Source organism: Hippoglossus stenolepis, chromosome 3 (genome assembly GCF_022539355.2).
Source record: "Hippoglossus stenolepis isolate QCI-W04-F060 chromosome 3, HSTE1.2, whole genome shotgun sequence".
In the NCBI taxonomy this organism is placed as follows: Eukaryota; Metazoa; Chordata; class Actinopteri; order Pleuronectiformes; family Pleuronectidae; genus Hippoglossus; species Hippoglossus stenolepis.
In genome coordinates, this window is record NC_061485.1 from 5,800,699 (window position 1) to 5,815,834 (window position 15,136).

General features: G+C 44.6%; 1 protein-coding gene across 2 annotated transcripts in view; it reads left to right on the plus strand.

Moving 5' to 3' along the window:
• draxina (dorsal inhibitory axon guidance protein a) overlaps nt 1–13,329 on the plus strand; it is a 15,005-nt gene extending 1,676 nt beyond the window's left edge. Inside the window, exons 2-7 of one of the 2 annotated variants that reach the window (XM_035148162.2) lie at nt 7,817–8,311; nt 8,445–8,683; nt 11,053–11,173; nt 11,656–11,748; nt 12,140–12,229; nt 12,361–13,329. In XM_035148162.2, the coding sequence (XP_035004053.2) occupies nt 7,834–8,311; nt 8,445–8,683; nt 11,053–11,173; nt 11,656–11,748; nt 12,140–12,229; nt 12,361–12,473 (1,134 nt within the window). In that variant the 5' untranslated portion in view covers nt 7,817–7,833 and the 3' untranslated portion in view covers nt 12,474–13,329. The remainder of the gene's footprint in view (nt 1–7,816; nt 8,312–8,444; nt 8,684–11,052; nt 11,174–11,655; nt 11,749–12,139; nt 12,230–12,360) is intronic. The other variant, XM_035148163.2, reaches the window with a different exon arrangement.
• The last annotated feature ends 1,807 nt before the right edge of the window (nt 13,330–15,136 follow it).

Here is a 15,136-nt window from a genome sequence, read left to right on the forward strand (position 1 = left end):
AGAACATCGGCAGGAGGTTATCAGAGTCAGACGCGTTCACGACAACGTGAAAATGTCCGGAACATTGATGTGAGGGGTGGAGTCTCGGTGGAGCAGCAGGTGGCAGGACATGACGTCTGCCCTCATCACCAAAAGCTCTCGAATCTCGTGTTCTCTAAGTGGACGTCTTCGTCGGCTTCTTCTTCATGTGCGGCTCCTCTTTTTCGTCCTGAGATGTTGATGTAGATGTTTTCTTCCAGCTTCGTGTGCGTTGTTTGTTAGAAACGTCGTCAACACGCCCACTCGCTCGCTGTGAGTTTTTCCTTCTGTATTCTCACATTATTACATACATAACATTACATATCATTCACATGGGATCAAACTAGGGAGCCGGTAGGAAAAGTTCCAGCAACTGTCAGGGCCGAGTGACGCAGACATTTGCGTCGGGACTTCAGTTCATGTCTGAAAGCAAATTTAAAGTGAAGAGTTCACATCAAATAACTTTTCTCAAACATGGTTTCCATCATTTGAGGGATTTCTCATCACTCAAAAACAGGGTGAAACGCCATGATTGACAGTTGAGACTGACTCACGATTGGTTGAACTCGTTTGAGGTTCGGTACCTCACCACCGCGGCTCCACATCATGCAAATGCAAGATGGCGGCGGCCGTGTCTGGGATATTTTAGCTTGATTTTGGTACTGCGGGACAAAGTGGAGTTGCGCCGTCCGTCTTTATTTACAGTCTATGATCTGATCTCAAAGTATCAAACAAGGATCCAAACAACCTTGAAGGAATCACACTTTGTTTCACACTCTCAATCGTCGCACGAGAGCAAACCTCTTCGTTTCTTTTGTCCCGATTTTGATCTTCAGCCAGCGTCGCTAAACATCCGTCCCGTCCCCGCCACCGTTGGTGTGAAACTTGCCTTGAACGTCGCTGCCAAAGCGTGGCTGCGTCTGTTTGATCGAGACTCTTTCAACATTGGCAGCCAGTCAACGCGAGGAGGCGGGGGTGTGGGTGTGGGGGACTCTGGGTTCATATAACTGGTTTGGCATGCTTCACTTGATCGTCTCTAAACGGGAGCGCTTGCCCCCGCTGACCGGTCAAACCGTTCCCATGCAGAACATCCAGATACAGCGGCAGGTGTCCAGATTTGACGAGTTATTAAAAGAACAAGTTGTTGTTGGTCTGCAGAGGCCAAAGCTTTGTTGTGTGTCTGTGTGTGTCTGTCTGTGTGTGTGTGTGTGTGTTAGTGGGGTTTCAGCTGGTGTCCTTATCTGCCACGAAATGAGAGATGCCACCGACACTTTGCTCTAATTAAGACGGGATAAATCCTCCCTCTGTCCCCCTCTCTCCCTCTCGCTGCCGCTTTCATTTCAGTTTCTCTCCTCTCCCTCTGTTTCTGTCTCACTCCTTTCTTTCTCCCTCTCTCTCGACCTTACATCTTATTTTCTCCTCTCAGTTTCTCCCCTCCTCCTCCTCCTCCTCGTCCTCCTCTCCTCCCTCCTTTTGTCTCTCTCATTCTCTCTCCTCTCTGTGGGACGCCTCTTTCTGTGCTTCGGGTGCTGTTTGTGTCTCACACCATTTTTGGAACATGCCTATATGTGGGTGTCTGGTGGAGGTTCCCCCCCGCTGTGAGTGAGTGTGTGTGTGTGTGCATGCATTGATTGCAGTGTGTGTGTGTGTGTGTGTGCGGGCGTCAGTGCACAGGGAGATAAGGGCCACGTTGGCGGATGTCACGGATGTTGCCATGCATCAGTGACGATGTTCTGGTCTCGCTCCACATCTGTTGTACCTGCGACCAAATTACCACTGAACCCTCGGTGTCTTCTTCGCTCTCGGCTGCCGCTCCCTTGCTGACAGATGGACCTTCCTTATGGCTCTTGTTTTTTTTTCACCCCGTGTTGTTTCCAGGGGCCTTCACCATCCAACACACTCCTCAAAATCTGCCTTTGCGGTGGACGTGTGAACCTCCCCGACGTTGTTTGCCGGGGATTTTGACAGACAAAGCACTTTTATATAGCTGAAGTCAGTGCTATTGGCCTTTGAGGAAATTAAGTTTAATGGTGTTAACTGCAGTTTGGCAGAGCTGTTTATTATGCAGAGGCATTAACGGAGGCGGTAATTTGAGTGCTCGTTATTGAGTTGATATTTATGAAAATACGGAGGCGTGGGCGAGGCGTGTTCTAAACGAGATTAGTTTTTTTTTCTTTCCTTATCTTTAATCAAGAGCGCGGTCTTTCAGTTTAAAAAGCGGGACTTATTGATTTCACGTTCAGAGTTTGTGACGCTTTCACTTAAAACCCTGCTTACACTCAAATAGTCCCTTTTGAAACTTTTGGAATAAAATGGATAATGATGTGAATGAAGCCGTGGAGGGCGGGGGTGCATGAACCTGGTGAAAGTAACTATCTGTACATGGACTCTCAAAGAAGTAAAGCTGACGCACCCACGACAATATCATCCGTCAGCACTAAACCTGTCCTTCTATTGGTTGTGGAATTTTGACAGACTTGTTGCGCGAAGAAATCCAAGCGCAGGAGAAAAAGTCCAGGAACAGACGATTGACACATAGAAGCAGGGTGAGCACAAGCAAAAGAGCTGAAGCTGGAGCACAAGCTGAGGCTATCTGAGTGCAAGCGCAGGGGTTTTGAGTGGATTAAACACAAAATCTGAATGTGACATAGATGAAAAGTATAATAGTGTTCAATAGAATCGTTCTGATACAACAGATTTGTTTTTCCTTGGGACTGTTAAACTTAACGATGCAGTTTTCTTATCATTATTTGCGTCTTCTTAAAACAGATGCTTGAGCTGCTGCTTTGTTCCGGCACATCAAAGTGCTCCGTTATCGACAGCCTGTTATACACTTGCAAAATGGAGCATATGTTGTAGATCAGATTAATAGTCGGCTGATGATTTTCTCTTCCAGTAGATATGATCTATTCCCTCATTAATGGACAGTAGAGTGTTCCCTGGTTTCTGAACGTCTAATCTCTGGTCAGGAACAGAAGACGGCCTCTGCCTGACATGAGGGCTCCGCTGCAGCCGCCTGTTTCTGGAGCCTTTTGTCTGCGGGATCCTTATGGCCCCGCTGGTTGCTATGAGCGATAAAACAACAGGAGCAGATGGTTCCTGGAGGTTTGGTGTCACAGCAGGTGACGCTGAAAGTCGAACACACACACACACACACACACACAGCAGTTTAATACCAGGGTCGCCTCGTGCTCGGCCTTTCCCACCTCACCTTGCTCAGATCCGGGTCCGCTCTCTGTTTAGAATATTTTTTTTATTTCGAGTGCGTTGCCGAGGCGTTGCCATGTTTGAGGGCCGGACCGTGGCGAGGTCTCTGATCTCATCAGAGTTTAATCATCCTGCTGCTAATAGCGCCCCCTTTGCAATTTCGTGCAAGATTACCAATCACTTCATACTTCTGTTGCTCGGATGCATGTCTCTCCGGTGGCCTCCTCACACTTTGTCGCTGCGCTTAAAAAACACACGCACACACATTATATTGTGTTTTCATACAAGCTGTTAACAGTAGTAATCCAATTTTAGCTCCTCTGCTCTTGGCTCCTCATTTTCTTGATTAGATTTTCTTGTATTTTATACGTCAGTGCTTTCTCACCCTTTGCTGCTGCAGTCAGTTTGCATCCGCCGGGTTCAGAATGACATCGAAGTCAGATTTAAAGTTGTCCAAGTTCGTGTTGTGTCCCTTTAAAAAAAACGTTATTAGTTGTTTGTTACTCAGTTGTTACCTCTGCACTTTCAGAACTTTCCCCAGCAGTCATATTATCAATGGAGTTTGTATTAGGACTTAAATGGCTGAATTACAACATCATGATCAAGACTGAACGTGGTTGTTGTTGAAATATTGAAAGTGGAACAAAGTGATTTCACCCACGTTGATTTGTTATATTTTTTGAAGTTATATTTTTCAGATATAATAAAATACTTAATCTGCTAAAGCATGATATTGATCTTGTATTGAAACAAGAATGTCTCATCTTCTTCAATTAAAAGACTTATTAAAGGGCTGTGAATACTTCATTACAAATCGTATTCTTATTGTAATTATTATAATCAGAATCCATCTATAATTGCAATTGTATTCACGACTAAAGTAAAAACAATAAAGTATTGTATGTATTAAAACTCCAACACAACTTTTCAACACTGTGTGGCTAATGACCCCAAAACTGCATCTTGATTTAAAAGATGTTAAGTCCTAACTGGTGCATGTGAATAAGTGACGTATATAAAAAGTGAAAACAGAAAAACGTTTTTAAAAATACAGTAATGACAGAGAAATGTCGTAACTAGAGCCAGACAGATTTATTGGTATCAGTCAGTGTTGAAATGCTGCTGTTCAGTTTGGTGGATTTGGCTCATTTGTGAATGACACTCGTCAGCTCCCGGCAGCTTGTTCGGCCGCCCGTCGCCTCAGCGGCAGGTTCTTACCCTGCTGGGTCGTACCTGCATCACACAGCCACGTACTGACACAGACTGAGGTGCAGGCCTGTGTTGTTCCGGGAGGTTGTTCATCACACACCAGAGACCGAGCTTAAGCCCTGGAATGCCACCCAGCGAGCTCCATTATCATCCCCATCCTGTGTTTCCTCAAAGGACCACCTGTTAGCGGCACATGAAAGTGTGAGCACTGCTGTGCGGGGATACTCGTCCCTTCCTCCATCACTGCCTGACTTCTCCTTTCACATGACAGCTCCATTCAGGCCTGAGGTTTGATGGAGCCGACGCACCATGTCCTCTGAGTCTGTGGAGGTGCGACATCCTTCTTTGTGTTGGGGAAATTAATTCTTCGAGGGTCAAGTTGTTGTGGCAGCGTGTTTAGCTTCTGTTCTGAACTGCTGCTCAGGTGCTTCTGCACTGGTTCTGTAAACATGTTCAATGTTTAATCTGAACTGAAATATGCAGGCAAAGGTGCAGGTGGAGTAGAATGATGTGTTCAGTAGAGAGCGCACCTCCTCCAAGACCCAACAGCTCCCTTTAGTTCAATGTCTATCTAAATTCAAAATCGTGCAATGTTAAATAATTCTCACTTAAAACTAACTGAGTTGTGTGCATGTTGTGTTGCTGTAGCGTTTGCATTGCAATGCTAGCGTAGCAATGTGACAACGTTTTCCTAACAGGAAGTCGATGAATCCTCTCTCATTCAAACTCTCTGGGAATCAACACCACCCTACTGGCCAGTGGCTGTAACTGCAAGCAGAAAAAAAAAGTTTACTAAATAAACCCATTATTATTTTTGTGTCCTCTCTGATGCAAACATGTGGAGAGCGACATAGACAAAGTTATCATGTGTGAACTGTTCACAGCTGAATATAAATGCTGCTCTGGCATAAAGCAAGCAGATGTTCAAGTTTGTAAAATACTATAAAAAACAAATGCATTCAAATAGATACAGAAATCTCAAATGTTGCGCTGCTACACTGTATTTAATACGACAACATCGTATAAATGTACATATGTGTATATATAGAAAGTATTCAATCTAACCAGTGTTTTTTGAAGATTTTTACCAGCCCACAATATACATATCAGCAACCTGAGTATATGTAATGATGTAGAATGGCTTCCCTGTCTGAATGTCTTTCTCCCTTTGTTTTCTTTTTTTCCCCGTGGCCTTGGTGGAGGAGGGTGACGGTTCTGTACCAGTAGTATGTTTTTGTTGTAAGTACGTGAAATGAACGTAAACCACATTCAGAGGCTTGAGTCCTGCTGCAACGATCCAGGCCCTTTGCTGCATCTCTGACCCCGTTGACTTTAATTTAAACATAAGTTAATACGACATGTTCTCCGACCACGTCTCCCCACAGTTGAGTTTCTGTGTTTTCTTTTGTCTCCTGACTAAATCAACCTTCAGCCTGTGCAGGGTCCGGACCACTCAACACCTTGTGTGTGTGAAACAGACGGAGCGTAATCCTGGCTAAACACTTAGTGCGTGACACGGCCGACTGCCCGGCCCCCTGACACTCTGAGGGCCTATTTGGAGATAACGGTCTCACCTCAGCGGCCGGCCTCACGCTTTGTGTTTGCAAACTGCACAGCTGGTCGAGCTCCCAAAGGCCAGCGGACGCAGTCTGCCTTAAAATCCCCCGAGGTGCTGCCTCCTGCGCTCACACTGCAAATTTCCCCTGACATCATCCAGCATCCTCTCAAGCACACACACGCACACAACACATACTCTCACGCACACACGCACACACGCACACATGCACACAAACACACACAAACCACACACACACACACACACACACACACACACACACACACACACACATGCTACCTGCAGCTGCTGTTCTGTTTTTTTAGAAATACCTAAACAACCCAGTCTAAACCCAAGAATGTGCATTTTCAGCTTGGTGTGTGTGCTTCAGTGTAGAAAACGGAGCATAGACCTTATAAACCCTGCACACACACACACACACACACACACACACACACACACACACACACACACACACACACACACACACTCCCCTCACACACCATCACTAGCAGCTCAATACTTCTCCCTCATTGATTTTCTGTTCGCCGTCCGCTGTCGTTTGTCTTTTAACACAAAGGAGTCTCCTGCCACAGCAGCATAATGATGCTGTGTGTGTCTGCAGCGAAGTGTTGTCTCTTTAAGTGGTGGACAAATAAATATCATATTTCCTATAACCTGTCGTCTTACATTACAGTTTCTAAAACAGCTGGTGTTCCTTTGTCTTTAGTGGTTATTGTTTGGTTTCGATCTGGTTGGTGGTTTTGTGAATACAAATATTGTGCTGGGAGATTTTTTTGAATTTGAGAATGATAACACAGAATGAAAACAAAACTAGTTTCGAAATGAAAACAAAATTCGTTTGTGTAGCTGTAGTCGGGTTAGAGCGATGTTTGGGTCCGATGACTGATCAATGGGCTGTAGTCTAAGAACCAGGAACAACCACAACATCCTGATGGGCAAGAAAACCAACATCCATCCATCAACCCCATCCACCCATCCATCCATCCATCCACCCATCCATCCATCCATCCATCCATCCATCCATCCATCCATCCACCCACCCAACCATCCATCCATCCATCCATCCATCCATCCATCCATCCAACCAACCATTCATCCATCCAACCAACCAACCGTCCGTCCAACCAATCATCTATCCATTCTTCCATCCATCCATCCTTTACTGCTTTAGTAGGTTGTACAAGACAGGAGTTGTCTGATGAATTCTAATTGAGATAATTAAAAACTATGAGTTCTAGTTATGTCAACACGATCGTCTCAGTTTGATTTATGTTTCGCTTTTGGGTGAATCTACGGAGAACAATTATTATTTTTAACCACTAAATTCTGTGTGTGTGATTGATCTGAAAAGAAACTGGCTTTAAGCTTTTGCTTTACAGATGAGAGATGGTTGAAATGTCCTTGAACGGTCGTTGATGAAGGATGTGAACTTGTGAATTATCTCATAATGACACAGAGGACACAGGATTGATGTCCGTCATTTCTAAGAGGAAGCACCAGTGTCTCATTTACCTCAGTGATTAATCTGCCAGTTAAATTCTTGATGAATCAATTCATCATTTGTTCGATACAATATCAGAAACATTGAAAAGTTGCAGGTTGATTTCCTCTTCTTCCAGTTTTTTTCCAGCAGAAACAAATCCCTCAAATATTAGTTTTTTGATCATATAAGACAATTTGTCCCATAATTGAAAGTAATATCTGTTACTTTAGCTTGAAAATAACTTTTGACGAAGTCCACCTCCAGTTTCAGTTATTTGACACAATCTGTACTGACACCCTCTTTATGTTCTGTGTTCCCAGCAGGTGTTCTGCAGACAATGGCTCTCTCCTGGATTCTGCTCGCGGCGTTCCTGTTCTCCAGCCTGGCACCGTCGCACAGCGCCGAGCCCGGAGCGCCTCACGGCAAGAGGAGACAGAGCTCGGCAGGTGGCGGCAACGTCCTGCAGCACCCTCTGCAAGGTCTGCAGGGCCACGGGTACGGCAGGGACCCCGGCGGGCACCAGGGGGCCCGTAATGGCAAAGGTGGGGCCGGGCTGCTGTCCCACAGGCCTCTGCACCCGCTGGCCAGGCCAGAGGACGACGGGACGGGCCTGGAAGGGTTGAGCCCGGTGAGGCTGGAGATGGGTCCGGGGAGGGACAGGGACAGAGGTCGATTGAATATGAGGAGTCAAACCCAGACGAGGGAAAACAACCTTCTGGGGACACGCAAAGGGAGAGGGCACAGACACGGGCAGGGACACCACTTTGAGCCCAGGAGGCAAGGGAGCCGGCGAGACAAGGGACGACACGGTAAAGGTGAGATATGAACGCAGAGTGGAAACTATCTCTAATATATTATCAATTCACTCCAAAGTCAAATGTTAAAGATAACGTCTGAATTCCACTCAGCTGTGAAAACACATCTAAGTTTTGTCCTTCTGTTTCTCAGGTTTTCCTGTGGAGCCCGAGCTGAGGTCTTCGCTGAGGGACAGAGATCTGTTCGAGGACACTCCCTTTTCCTCATCCTCCCCCTTCTCCTCCCCCGCTGCCTCCCCCTCCCTCGGTGCGACCCCGCCCAGCGAACCCCCCTCCCCCATCGGCGCCGCCTTTGGCTCCGGCTCCTCCATGGTTACCACGGTGATGAACGAGCATCCCCCAACGCTGCCCCCGGCCTCCACCAAACCCCAGGTAACCCCAACGAAGCCCGGGTGCTTATTAAAGGCAGCGTCTGTTGCGGCTCAGTGTGATTCCAGTGCGCGAGGGGGGGGGAAGCGGAGTGAAAATGGGCCCCGGTGCTGCCGTTACACTGCCGCAAACCTCATAGCTCATCTCTGAAATGACAACTCGCCACAGAGAAAAACCTGAGAGTGCTGCTGGTGGAAAACACCCTCCAGCAGGACGAACTCTGGCTCCTGGTCTCTGTGTGTTTGATCGATGTGATCGTGTTTCCTAGAATAAAACTACGCCTCTGGGATCAAAAATCACACAGTTCAAAGTCCAGCAGCACATTTTCTGTAACCACCTCCCTTTTGCTTTATTAGAAACCACGTCAGGACAAAATGTATGTGACCGTGAAGAGGGTTTTTTTTTTTTTGGTGTCCGACTGTGGGCACATAAAAAACCTGCAGGAGTGCGCGGGGCTCCACTCACCACCTGTCACATCCACCCAGCACGAGGCGGCGACACCGTGTACAACAGCGTTTTACAGGGAGGAAGAAAAGTCTCTTTCAATCACGGAACGTTACAAAATGGCTCCTGATGTCAACAGATATTGAACAAGTGTGTTTACAGCTGCCAGACGTCCAGCAGCTTGTTTGTGGCCACAGTGACAGGATCAAGGACACGGTTTGATTGACAGTTGTTTTATTGACGAGCTCTGCTCAAGAAAATCCATCATCAGTCCCGCTTCTCCTTAAAGGGGAGAAACACAGTTACACTCTAATAAGACGGAACACATGCTTTATATTACATATAGACAAAACTAGAACTAAAATGTTCATTATACAATAAACAAACGCAGTAGTGCTGGAATAGGACGTAACAAGTTTTATCCTCTATGAGGTTTTTAATTAGAGTAAAATTTGGTATAATAGTGTCTAAGAATATTATATTTTAGGTCTAAAGTGGCATCATGTGATTTGTAATTAGAGCAGAATCAAAGATTTCAAATGTCTTGTTTTGTCCTTGTTATGTCAAAAGCTGCTTTCAGACTGAACTCCGGAGATCCTCCACAGGACGTGTCTGAAAACTGAAGTACAACTGTGTTTCCTGTCTAATTAACGACATATTATTTCTAGTTTTGTGTAATTTCATATAAAGTACAGCTTGTTACGTCTTGTTAGAGCTCTGTAAAATAAAGTGCGACCAAATAGTATTGAATTAAAACCTCATTTCAGTTATTTCGATCTTTCACAGGTCCAGAGTGTGCTTGTATAAAGATGATGGAGTTTAGCTACTGGTTTAATGTCATCACTGAGTCAGTTAACAACAGGTTTTAATATTTTTATCGGTTTAAACCTCCCTGGATGGTCGTCTGTTATGAAAACAGATGTTTGGATTCATGGCTGAGATATTTAGAAGAAGTCACAACGAATTCCCTTCAGCCTCCATGTCTGAAGTCTGCAGACTGACAGTCTACTTGTTATTCTGTTTCCAAGGTGTCTCAGACCCCCGGAGACCGTGCATGTCTTTAATGTGAGGGCCGTCAAATATTATTGGAGCTGCCGCCCCTCCTGAACCCAGGTTCCGTGCCACGAGCTCCTTAATTAATGTTCGATCTTCTGTTGATGGTTTAATGAGCAGCCGAGCAGTCGCGGTCGGCCGCCTGCAATTAATCTCACTGGTATTTCCATATAGGCTCATTTCCTGAGGGTAATAGGAAACAAGTATGGATCTGTTTACATGAAGATCTTATTTTATTTTTGATTGATTAAATTTTCCTCAGGAGACACCGCGAAGCCTTGTCTTCTTAATTACACTGTTTAACTTCTCTGTTGTGTTTTCGTCTGTTCGAAGGGACATAAAGTTAAACTGTTCAGCACCTTGACTGTCCAATCAGAGCTTGACGACCACCGGCTGTTTCCATCAACATGCCTGTATATTTTAAATGCATTAAGAGTAAAGAGGCTGATGTATAACTGTGGGCAGACATCGATTGCTTGTGAAGCTCGGCTGTGATCTCCGTCCACTGTGTGAGGGCGTTTTATGAATCGATGAAGCGTTACCGCTGCTCGCCTGCAACAAAAAGTCCGACGCGTTTCATCAGGAACGCCCTGAATGTTTTTACCCGACTAATCAAACAGTCGTCATCCCCCGCTGCTGCTGCTGCTGCTGCTGCTGCTGGAGCACTGGAGTAACCCCACATTTATCTGAGGAGACAGAATCGATCCCTCCAGTGTGTTCACCGCCGTGGCTTCGGAGTCACATTCAGTTTGTGGATTATTCTTTAAAAACAGTCGAATGAAGGATAGAAGATTCATAAGATCTGACAGTGGTGGCAGAGTTTACACAGTAAAGTGTTTCACCGATTTTAATAACAGTTTGTCTCCGTCCCTCAGAGGTCTGGTCGGGGAAAAGGACAAGGCGAGGTGATGCCAACGTTGGACATGGCGCTCTTTGACTGGACAGACTACGAGGACATGAAACCTGTGGACGCGTGGCCGGCCTCCAGGAAAAAAGGTTAATAATCAACTGTTTGCTCCGTACAGTGGACGACATGTCTCCTCCTGTATGTAGTGATGTAGTGACGAGGTCCCGTCAATACACATGTTCGACCAATCACGAGTCGGCCGTCTCAGCTGTCCATCAAAACCAAACTTAAAACTGGAAAAATTAAACAGCTGACCTCATCTCTGAGAAAAATGTATTTGATGAGTACTTTAACTTTTTAGTTTGGTCTACTAACATGGAGCAGACAGGGTTTATGACCTTTACAGCAGCCAGCCACCAGGGGGCGATCGATACACTTTGGCTTAACTCGTCAATTAGACTAATTTAAACATTTTCACAGTTTTTCTGGATCCGGAAATAATCTTATAATTTATATCTGCTCTCCACAATTTAGCGAGGAGTGAAAACGTGTTCGACTCTGGACACCGGATATAAAAGTGTCATCTGGAGAAACAGGATCGATCTGTTTATTTTGTGTTTTCCTGCTGCAGACAAGAGGCGGAGTAAGAACCTGAGCAGCGGGAACGTGACTGAAGACGCTGACGCCACCGAGCCGTGCGACCACCACCTGGACTGTCTCCCCGGTCAGTCTCCATCTGGAACGTGGACAAACGCTGTGATATTGAAAAGATATTGTTGGTCTCAAAGAGCAGCCGTGACTTGACTCCACCTTCTGACCTCCTTAATCTGAGGGGTTACAAGAAAACGCATTCATATTTATCTGGTTTACATCTTTGCATATCTTCAGATCCTCAGACATTTGTCTTCACACTGTTCTAGAGACCAGGTTGGAAACCTAAGGGAAAGAGCTTTTGCCACCTGGGCCTTGAAACTCATCTTTTTCTAAAAACGTATCTAATCTAATCTAGGTGGTCCATTTTATGGATTTGTCGCCTTGCTCATCACTTTGTAACTAGTTTTCTTGTTTCTCTCCGTGGGAATAAGACGTGTTTGAATGTTGTGGTTCCGCTGCAGGTTCCTGTTGTGACCTGAGACAACACGAGTGTCAAGCTCACAACCGAGGCCTCAACAACAAGTGCTACGACGACTGCATGTGTGAGGACGGTGAGTCAGATCATGACACGCTCGTTTAATGTGCAGCCCAAATTTGTATTATTATATTAATTTATATTATAGCAGCTCGACTGGTTTTAATGTTTCCACATCTCTCAAATCTATTTCCGTCTCTACTCAAGGGTTTCGTTGCTACGCCAAATTCCACCGGAAGCGGCGCGTCACCAGGAGGCGGGGCCGCTGCGTGGTGCCAGAGTCGGTCAGCAGCGACCAGGGAGGCTTCATCACCATCTGATGAAGAGGAGGCACACGAGAGGAAGGAGAAAGAGGACGAACGACGACCCCGTGACCCCAAGACATCACATGACTCTGCTGACAAGTGCTTCACACTGATGCTTCTTTTCTTTTTTTCTTACAGTAAAGAATCTAAATACCAAAACCAGCAGTTAAATCTTAAGTAGACGTAGTTTAACTGGGAAATCCTTGCGTTATGAGTGTTGCATTGTGGGAGAATCCTCACCCAGCAAACCGCCATCATCAAGCCATTGATTTGTTCAGTGAAAATGACAAGACAGACTTTTTAAAACTCCAGATTCTTTTGAAAATGAATTATAAATTAGCGTTTAATTGGTAGAAAAGTTTCATTGTCAGAGTTTACGTTTGACTTTTCAACACAGTTACTGTTGGTTTCGTTAAATTTTGAGGAAATGACACATTTTGAGAATTTTAGAAAGAAACGCCTTTTCAAACAATTCTCACCATTTCTCATGCATTTGATATCTTTGATGTTTTTGTCCCAGTCCGAGTCGAACAGTGTTTACAAATCACTCATTTAGTGCTGAGCTAACTGAACTGTGGACTTGCAGATTATTCTCTTGCTTCAGGACCATTAGCATCACTCACAGAAATGCTGTCGGAACAGTATTGTAAATATGAATGTGTTTGAATTGCCAAAAGTTAGTTTTTTTTAGATTTTGAGACCCTTCAAATGTACTAAACAGTAGAAAGATAAACAAAGATGCTCGTTCGACCTTCCTTATAAATGTCTTAATATATGTTTTATTTATAAGGTTCTTCAAGACCTTTGTCTATATTGTGTTTTTCTGCCTTTTGTTTTGTTTTCATGATTAAACACTTACTACGATAAATAATACGTGGTGTGGTTGTTATGTCACTTATCTATAAACTATACGTTCACATTTATTTCACTAATTAATCCTAAAAACTAATTGAAACAGTGATTTCCACATAGATAATATCTTATCTCTGTTATGATGACAAAAACAAGTCTATCTGCCATAAGAGAATAAAAGAATATAAAAAATATCTTAAAACTGAGAGTAGACTATAAAACCAGGTTTTATTTGGTATTGAATTTCCATATTATTATGTTATTTTACTGCAGTATTAAAATGTCAAAGCAGCATTTTAGTGTTTTACTGAGGCAAATATAATGATTTATGGCTCTACAGTATATTCCAGTGGATCCCAAACAGAGGGTCACAGCATGAATCTGGTAATGAAGTGATTTATGGGATGGGAAAGAAGTGGCTGTACACAAATATTTTAATTTTAAAACTTGAATATTGGCTTTTGTTGTGAAATACTGAATAAATGTATAACTTTGGGCCTCGATCAGTCGTTTGAAGTGAAGACTGGAGAGATCCCTCTGATGGCTCCGCCCAGGACTCACGTGTTAGCTGTGAAAAGTAGAAATATCCAAAGTGCGTGTGCAGGTATAATCTTTTCTAATCCTCCTGTCTGAAGAAGCTTTGATGGCTCGTCTCATTGTAAAACTCTTCCTCCCTCGTGATCTCACCTGATGAAGAGGGGAATCTTCTTTGTTGAGCCACAGGAGGATAAAAGCCACGACCTTTTCTCAAAACCGATTTTTGTCACGCTAGAGCTTCTCCAAACACACATTGTAGAGTCGGTAATGAGGCGGATCTTTCTCCACGTGATAAAACCAACAGTGCAGTCTCTGAAGCTCATTATCCGAACTGTGTCAGAGGCTTTTTAACGCCGAGCTTTCGACTCGTCAGAGCAAGTGCAAGCGATAACATCCAGTGTGTCTCTGATCAGGCGTCTAAAAATCCATCCGTATCAATATTTGATTAGCTGGAGAGACGGTGAAACTCATTTTTCTTTCCTAAGCAGCAGCTCAGCCGGACTCTGATTGGGCCGATCCTGATTTACGGACCCGGAATAAAAAGCCTCCACGATGTGTTTTTAGTGCTCACCTCTGACGGAGGGCCCTGGTGGAGAGGCCTGTTGGAACGTGGCCTACAGCCCAGTGATAGATTACAGCCAGACACGTCCCGGCAGAGCTGCAGCTCCTCATCACCGGCACCACACAGGCACCTAAAGCTGTCCCCGAGTTATTAATGACCAAAGTTGGTGTCTTAACCCACTTCTCCAGGACTCAGGCAGAGCAGTGAGAGGAGCTTTCATCAGAGGAAACACAGGTGCAGGACATGTTGCAGCATCAACCCCAGTGATCAGTCCTCTAATTATACATGATTTAAAAAAAAGAAATCTATCCTAATGTATTTGTCTTTAGGGAGTTGGTGAAAATGTCAAAAAATGCCTCATCTCACAATGTGAAAGAAAGTGAAAAAGAAATTCCTGGATCCAAACCTTATGTCCGGATCCGATCCAAAGAGTTAATGAGTTCTTCACATGTTTCCACCAAATTCAGTAGCTTTTGCAAAATCCTCTCAAGTCTCTCAGGAGAGCTCGTATCGCCTCCGAGTCCCGGGAGTCTCCTTAAATGTAATCAAGCTGCAGCAAATTGCTTTTTGTCATCAACATATTTGTGAGAAAGTAAAAAAAAATGTAAAAAAGCCTCATCTCACAATGTTAAAAAAAAGTTCCTGGATCCGTCCATATGTTCTGATCCACACCAACATTTAATTGGGACTTTTCTCGGCTCACGTCCAATCCTTCCCTCAAGTTAAA